Source organism: Camelina sativa, chromosome 16 (assembly GCF_000633955.1).
Source record: "Camelina sativa cultivar DH55 chromosome 16, Cs, whole genome shotgun sequence".
Lineage (NCBI taxonomy): Eukaryota > Viridiplantae > Streptophyta > Magnoliopsida > Brassicales > Brassicaceae > Camelina > Camelina sativa.
This window is the reverse complement of record NC_025700.1, coordinates 27300423-27308824: the sequence shown is the minus strand read 5'-3', so window position 1 is coordinate 27308824 and position 8402 is coordinate 27300423. Positions and strand designations below refer to the sequence as shown.

The window sequence follows — 8402 nt, the reverse complement described above, 5'->3', positions numbered from 1 at the left end:
TTTGCATTTCACTAAATCAAAAGAGAGAACAATATAAAGAAAAGAAAAAAGAACCAAGAAAAAGAAATGTTCTAAAGCTATATTAATATTCGTGTAGTCGAATTTGGGGGTCACATGGGATTGGAATTGGGATTAGTTGGAAGAGAACTAACAAAAACACCTTTGTAAAACATATACACTCAAGAAAAATTCACAAAAACTATAAGAAAAAACAAAAAAAAAGATTAGGTATGCCAAATACCACTGAGTATGCTGCGGAATCTGTTCATAGATAGCTTCTTCACAAGTTTCTTAGCATCTGAACCTTCAGTTTCTGCTAACTTCTCAATGCTTTTCAAATACCCTGAAGTCGCAATCTTTCTTCTCGCGCTATTACAGCTCGTTAAAGACATCAAAATCGATATCAAAAACTTCGTGTTACCCGAATCGCTGCTCACATTGCTCCCATCTTCATGGTCTAGTAACTGAAGAATGTGGCTAATGTTAAAGTCGTCTTGTGCAAACTTCTTCCTGTTCCTTGGAACCGAGATCAAACAGTAGAGCGCAACGCTCGCCATTTCTCTTACATCTAAAGATTTGGCGTCAAGAAATTTAACTAGCTCTGGCATAAAACCAGCGTCTCCCATTATCCTCTTAACCTCTTCTTGCAAACTACATAGCCTAGATGTGACCTTCAAGGCTGATTCTTGAACAGAGATTTCACCATTTCGTAACAGATTTAGCAAATGATCCAAGAACTTGCAACTCATTAATGCATTCAAACAACCAGCAGATCCAAAACATAAGTTATCAATAGCCCTTAATGCCACCTCCTTAGATTTCGAAGAAGACAACGAATTTGGATCTGACAACACACTCACTAGCTCCTGAATTCCTCCTTCTCTAACCAAGATCTCACGGGTTTGTTCGTCTTTACAACACATACTTAACAAAAGATCAATAGAATTTACCTGAACGATCTCTTCCTTGGATCCAATAAGCTTGATGAAAGTAGCAACAGTATCATCTTCTTCAGTCATATACCTCTTGATCTCTTCAACACCAACGAGATTTCTCAACACTCCACACGAAGCACCGACCAATTCACCACCAAACTCGCTGCAAGAACATATCTTTAACAATGCAGAGACACCTCCATGAGCAGAGACAGACCAAGCATTCTCAGAATTCTCCGTTAATTTCATCAAACACCTTGCAGACGCTTCTCTAGCAACACCATTCCCATTCTCAAGAACCCTAACCAAAGGACCAATCACACCCGATCTGATCAAAACACCCCTATAAGATCCAAACCCAGAAATAAAAAACACAGCTTTGGCAGACTCTTCTTGAATCCCCATCTCAGAATCAAGAAACCCAACAAGGCTACTAACCATATCACTAATCTCAGTCACAATCTTAACATATCTATCATCTTCTTCCATAGCTTCGTTAAGCTTAACCAAAGCTTGTTTCTTCATCTCCAGATCCCCAATCTTCATCCTCGTTAACAAATCCCTAATGTAAAACCTCATATCATCTTTACAAGCGTTACCATTAGGCTTAGACACAACGATCGCGAAGCCATGACTTAGAATCCCAGCTGAGTAAATCCGAGAAAGGTTCCTTGTATGCCGATCGAACTTCCCAGCCATGACATCTAAATCACTCTGCATCAGAAGCTTCCCACTGTAGGAAACGTTGACGCAACGAGTAGCGAGATCGTAAGTGTCTTTGAGAGAGATTAGAATAGCTGAGATTAAGATAGAGAGAGATGGGTCGAATCCGGAATTGAGATTTGATAGAGCAGCGAGACCAGAGTAAAGCTCTTCGAGCTTTGTTCTTATGAGTTGCCATTTGATGTTGAAAGATTTGATTGAGTGAGAAAGTGAAATCAATGAAGAGATTGCTTCGATTGCTTTCTCTATGCTTGCTTTTGACTCCTCACTTGTTTCTTCTCCCATTTTGGTTGATAAAGTCTTCTCCTTTCTTCTTGTTCTTCTTCTTCTCGGAGTTGTTTTAAGCCATGGTGAGAGAGCGAGGGATTTGGATGATGAAGATGAAGACTTTCACAGGTAATCTCGTTGGGTTATCAGTAATGGGTAATGGGTTTTGAGGAGAGAGGAGGAAGAGAGAGAGAAAGAGAGAGAGTTTGGTAAAATATTTGACGGAGCTGGCGTTCTCGGTGGGGTTGGAGGCAGTAGTAGTGACATGTCGAGGAAGATGAAGTTGAGGGTATTATGGTCATTTTGTTGTTTTTTTGGGAGGGGGTTAGACGAAAAAGCGTATTTGGGAAAGGTAAGTTCTTCTTTAAAATGGTTTTGGTGACTAGCACGAGAATTCGATTCTTTCTTTTTTTGTTTTTTCTCTTTTATTTTTCCAATTTTACATTTGTCGTTTCTTCTTTTCCTATTATTCTTTCCACAAAAAAAAAGGTTCTGTTTATTTCAAAAAAAAAATTGGTGCGAATAATTGCAATTAGAAAGAGCTTATAACAACACTTAAGAAAATAGTGGTAGTATAATTTTATGACATTTTATAATGCTTTATATAAACGCTGTTTTTATAATGTTTTATTTTTACTTGGGTAATTTTTATAAATATATATATTTTCGTATTCAATATCAATAAAAAATATCCCGTAAACGAACTTATTTTCAGCCGCTATATAAATTGTTTAATTATATTTTAAAACTATTTACCCATTTATTTGCATTGTTTACGTTTTGAACCAATCAAACTCTCTTAAAAATTTTCAGAGAACAATTATATGTGTGTGTGTGTGTGTATTCTTCTTTTTTGGATGGTTGGATTACAAATGTTATGAACTTTCTGAAGAGTTTTTGGGTTTTAACTATTATACTTGTTTTACGTGACAAAATTACAAGAAGAAGACAACTTAAGAATCACTCATCACTCATATTACAATTCATCATTATTATATAGTTTTTTATTTTCATAATATTAGTCAGAAGCTTAACTCTAAAGGACCAACCCAATATCTGCACGAACACGAGAAACCCGGAATTAGAAATAGTTATGGACGGTGAAGCTGGTACACAGTACACTTATTAATACAAATATAACTTCATTATAATAGACATAAAAAAATGCAAGTTCTTATTACTGTAAGAAAAAAATGATGTAGTAAATTATTGTCAATTGCAAGAGTAACTTTACCAGAGAAAATAAAAAATCGCAAGGACTTGAGTTATTTATGGAATATAATTATAATTACTGTTTAAAAATGTCATAATTACTTATTTAAATAATTATTTTATCTCTAATTTTTCTTTCTTCTGTATAAAATACGTAGAAGAAAAAAAACTAAAAGTAATTCAAATTGTATAGTTTTATGTACCTGGCTCAAATACGTAACTATATGGCTATATTCTCCTTAAACACGGGGATAAATACTCATTAAATTGAATAAGATGTACAAGCTTTTTCATTCATCTACTTTGGTATTAAATTACGGGATATACGTATATGATATGTGTAAAAGACTATAAATGTCAAACAGTTGAACTTAATAATATACATGTATAACAACAGGTCATCATCGACTCAACGTATGTGTATATTAAAGGAAAACAAAAGATGGTCCGTGACGAAACATGAAGAGCCAAAAAAAAATGGCAAAATTGAATGTAAAGCAAAAGGATTGGCTACCTCTCACATGATTCCAATTTTATATCGTATTTCATATATGGATGAACTTCTCCATGTAAATAAAACTTTCAAATTTGGTTTTATTCTTTTGCTCAACCTTTTCTTTTACAAAAGCACACACATATCTTAGGTTATACTACTTTGTTTGGTACCATCCATGTGTGTATGTGTCAATGTGTGTTTGTCTCTGTATTAACTGACTTCGATCCGATATGTACCATCTATCGAAGACGAACGAATTTTGACTATTGATAATAGTTATCTTCATTAATGCCATCACATGAAATTTTATTGACTTTCTGTGTTTTAAAATTTAATGCGACTCGTAGATTGAAACAACACCTAAACTGCTACACACATACGACATTGGAATTTTTCGCATTTTCATAGTCGTTTTAAATTTGATACTGTATGTTCGAAGATAGACGTTTCAGCTACCTACATAAAAATATGTGAAGTTATTTGGATCAAGAAGCTACAAATTTGTATATTAAATTACTAAGATAGATAGTATTTTGTATTTTGAGCAAGAATATGCGAAATTAATAATAATTACATTTTTTTAATAGATAGAAAACAAGAGGCACTAATTAGTGTAGTTTTTCACACTGTAGATTATGCAATTAAAGAGCCGTAATTAGAAACATGTGGTGTAATGCCAAAAACAAAACAAAAGTTAGGTGTGGAAAGACAAAAAACAAGCAAAGAAAGTGAACCATGATATCGACGTTTGAGTAGTTGAGAAGGGAGATATATTCATTCATATGTGCAAGCGCATTACAACATATTCCGTAGTTTCCACGAAAAATATAATAATCAGAATATCTAATTATTATTCAATAACAAAAAGCTAATCTATTTTGTTTTTGTCAATCGGAAAATATAATATATATAAAACACTAACCTTTGGTACTTTATATCATCAAGTGATAATAGTTAGATCGAAACTAATAAACAAAATATTATTATTAGTTTCAAGACCCAAGCATATATAATTATATCGAGTTAATCTACTTTTCACTCAATATGTTTTGTGGGAGTAAATTTGACTTTTTTGGTGGTTATATATTTTTCGTTTTTTTCTGTAAAAATATTAATTTGTTTGTTAAAAGCTTTTTTTTTTAAATCAAAAACACACTCTACGTAAAATTTACATTTATAACCTGCAAAGAAGTTGTGACTGACAAGAAAATTGTTATATATATATATATTTTTTTTTTTTTTATAAACCGAAAATTGTTATTTTTCTAACAAGAGAAACACAAGCATGAAGACTATCAAATCGTAAATATTCTTACGACGATAATATCGAGGAAACAGAGATCCCGTGAAGACATATTTTGTTCTGTGCAATAGAGATTAGAGAATTCACTTGATGAAACAAAACTTTTATCTTTTACTGACTTTTTCGGATGAGATAATTGTAACTGTTAGAATAATTGAAGATTATATGAGTCAGAAAAAGAAATAGTAATTATTTATAAACTCGTGAACCAAAAGTGATTATAACTTGAGATCGCTTGACGAAGACTTGTTGTGTAATTTAGTGGGACGACATAAAAAGGTCCACATGGGAGTCATCTTTGGTCCAAGCTAGGCTAATAGGGCTTGATAACAACCAAAGGAGAAGCGTTGTCTTAAGCTTCAACACATATAAACTTCAACTAACCATATTTGTATTAATCTATTTATGCATTCTGATCCACTTTTTAATATTCAAACAATTGATTTGGTAAATAGATTTGACTGATTGAGTTGAAGATGATGCAATGTTGTTTATCTGAAAACAAAATTTTGTTATAAATCAATAGATTTTTAACTCAAGATTAGGTAATAGCGAACGGATGATCTCAATCTCATCTTAGTTAGGGTTGGGATTCCTAAGACTTTGAAACAATTTTGTGAATGAGAAAAATAAATCTTATGGTAATGATTACTGTATAATTATGGTAATTATACAGTAAGTTTGATTTTTTTTTTATAAAGCCAAAAATATAGATGAACATAAATTATTACGTTAGAGCTAAGTTGTAAACTATACTAGTTTGATAAACATTTTTGTCAAATTTTGTGATAACATCTGGTTATAGAGTCCTTTTAGTAGCTAGCTAAAAATATCTTTTGACATGTGGTTTTGCTCCTACAAAGGACAAACATTTTTTTTATTTATTTGGTACTATCTTGCGACATTGAACATACAATATAATGAATATAGTTTTTGCTGGATAAGACATAATGGTTTACAATCACACACATAGGTCAGTATATCATCTAAACTTAATTTTGACGTAGTTATATAGTCATATATAGATTTAGGTTGCAAAATTTTAGATTGCATGAGTCATACAAAATTAAGTTTAAGTATTTAATAATGTCAAAATTTAATATCCCAACTTTAACATATGTTTTTCGTTGGCGAAAAGAAAAATTTAATATCCAGACTCCACTTCCATTGTCTAAGATCACACCGAATACTCTCTTTAAGCACATGGTTGTATGTTCTTATTATGTGTGAAATTTTAACTCGATTTGTCTTGGGTTTTTATGATTTTAATGCGATACATGCTAGTCAACACATACAAAATTGAAAATTGACGAGTTCCTCCTTGAATTGGAGGGTACATCTCGTGCAAAATCTTACAAAATAAATCAAATAACAGGTTCCTAGACCCCCTAGTTACATTTGTATTTGTTTATGAAAGAAAAAGGAAAAAAGAATATGAAGTAGGGCTTCGGCCCAATACATCATTTATGCCCAAATGGTATGATTCTTCGGCCTCTAGAATGATGACATTTGCTGGTTTTAGGGGTGTAATGTGTAATCAATTAATAAACACTTTGAAATGTAACCAAGAGACTAAAAATATAAATGACACAAATATTCATTTCTTATTATAAATTCACATTGTAAAGACCAAATAAACTCTATATTCACACTGCACAAAAACATACAAAAAGATTTAGAACCCTCCTCCCAAAGAGTTTCTTGTGACCTTTCTAAACAAGTTAAGCCTTTCCAAAACCCTATCTTTCTTTTTGTATCTAACAACAATTTACACAGACCTATCCAAACCAAAAGAACCAAAAAAAAACATAACTTAAAACCCTCTTCTTCAATTAAGGATCTTGAAGAAACAAAGTTTGATAGTATAACCCTCAAACACAGTTGTTTGACTCAGTTGAACAGAGCCACCGAGACTCCAGAATCGTCCTCGTTACGGTTAATCCGGGAAAGGCGGTACCTTTTCTGCAGTGGAGCTCCTGGAGCTTCAATCTCTTCATCATTATCTGCATCAAACGGTTTGTCCCAACCGAATCCACCATGGTGGAAAGACGAGGTTTTTCGAGGTGTACTATACGCGAAATGTAACTCCTTTGCGATTGATGTCTGTAAACACAAATAATGAACTATCAGATCCAATATCAACTAATAACGGACAGTCAAAATCAACCAATGATGGCTATATTATAACTTACAGCTTCTTTGATTGTCTTTGAAACCTGAAACAATTGTTTCAAGTCTTCATGATCAACCCCACATATAATCCTCACCTGTAAACAACAACCCATATGGTCTATCAATAAAAATGTCTTTCCGAATCTCTACGAACAAAAATGTTTCAACTGAATGAACAAACCCAGAAAACAGAGAAGGATAAATACGAGTTTACGATTTTATATCTCAAAATCAAGAAAAAGAAATGAAATTTCAGCTAAATCTGATTAATAATCCGTAAATTAACATTGAATCTCAACTAATTAACAGAACCCAGAAATCAAAAACGGATAAAAATGAGTCAAATCAAAAAAAAAAATCGAAAACTCTTTCTCATTTTAAATAAGATTTTGAATCTCAGAGACAGAACAAAAAAAGGTTCTAACTTTTAGCTCAAATCTGATTCAAACTTGACAAATTAACAAGAAATCTCAACTAATGAACAAAACCCAGAAACCAGAAAGAGATTTTAAAAGGAGTTAAGTGAAGAAATGAACCAGAATATCTTGTGGAAGATCTTCAAGTTCTCGACTTTGACAATCTCCAACAGAAGAAGCTTTATCACAGAGCTTCTTAGACGAGCTTTCCCCAACAGGTGAGTTAAAAACCGAATCCCCAACAATCTCATCATCACCTGACGATATCAGAATCCTCTTTCTCCCAAATCCTCTCTTGTACTGTACGAACTCTAACTCTAACCCTAACCCTCCATCACCCACATCTCGACGATGTTTCAAATTCGATTTCTGGGCTACGACTCTCTTCTTCCCCAATGCCATTTTCGTCGATCTGTATCACCAAAAAGCACAAAAAAAAATCAGATCTTTACAAAAATTTCAGAGACTCTGTAAAAAGAAACAGAGGATTTGATGAAGCAGGAGACAAACCTATAAGTTAATGAGATTATCACCAAAAGATTTGTTTGATATGTAAGTCTTTGCGCGAAATGAACAAAAAAGCTGAGAGAAAAATGAGTAAGGAAACTAGCCGTTGGGAAAGGACACGTGGCGTACTCTGAGCCGGAGAAGGAACCAACGTGGGTGGTTCAAGGGATGACGTGGCGACAAGTTGTTCGTTTGACGGTTTTTACTTTACTCGTCGACGGTCTCACACGGTTTTGTTTTTCTTAGGATTCCCGAAAAGCATAAACAAGAAAAAATCTTTGGAGTCTCTGACACACGAGACAACACAACACTCTTTTAAGTTATCACCGACCAAAAGATTAGGATGAATAAGTTTTTGTTTTTTTTTTTAA

General features: G+C 33.1%; 2 protein-coding genes across 2 annotated transcripts; both read right to left on the bottom strand.

Moving 5' to 3' along the window:
• Positions 59-2236, bottom strand: LOC104752799 (vacuolar protein 8-like). The gene has a single exon (XM_010475040.2). The coding sequence runs from the start codon at positions 1941-1943 to the stop codon at positions 225-227; it is 1719 nt and encodes a 572-aa protein (XP_010473342.1). The 5' UTR covers positions 1944-2236; the 3' UTR covers positions 59-224.
• LOC104752797 (F-box protein At1g61340-like) lies at positions 6514-8144 on the bottom strand. Its single transcript, XM_010475039.2, has 4 exons — positions 8035-8144; positions 7645-7936; positions 7129-7203; positions 6514-7039 (listed from the first exon to the last, which is right to left on the bottom strand). Exons 2-4 carry the CDS (start codon positions 7924-7926, stop codon positions 6827-6829), a joined length of 570 nt encoding a protein of 189 aa, XP_010473341.1. The 5' UTR covers positions 7927-7936; positions 8035-8144; the 3' UTR covers positions 6514-6826.

Coding starts and splice junctions, on each gene's coding strand:
- LOC104752799 (XM_010475040.2), bottom strand. CDS start 1,943: ATGGGAGAAGAAACAAGTGAGGAGTCAAAAGCAAGCATAGAGAAAGCA.
- LOC104752797 (XM_010475039.2), bottom strand. CDS start 7,926: ATGGCATTGGGGAAGAAGAGAGTCGTAGCCCAGAAATCGAATTTGAAA. Junction 7,204..7,644: donor ATCTTCCACAAGATATTCTG/GTTCATTTCTTC, acceptor TGTTGTTTACAG/GTGAGGATTATATGTGGGGT. Junction 7,040..7,128: donor CAAAGACAATCAAAGAAGCT/GTAAGTTATAAT, acceptor TTGTGTTTACAG/ACATCAATCGCAAAGGAGTT.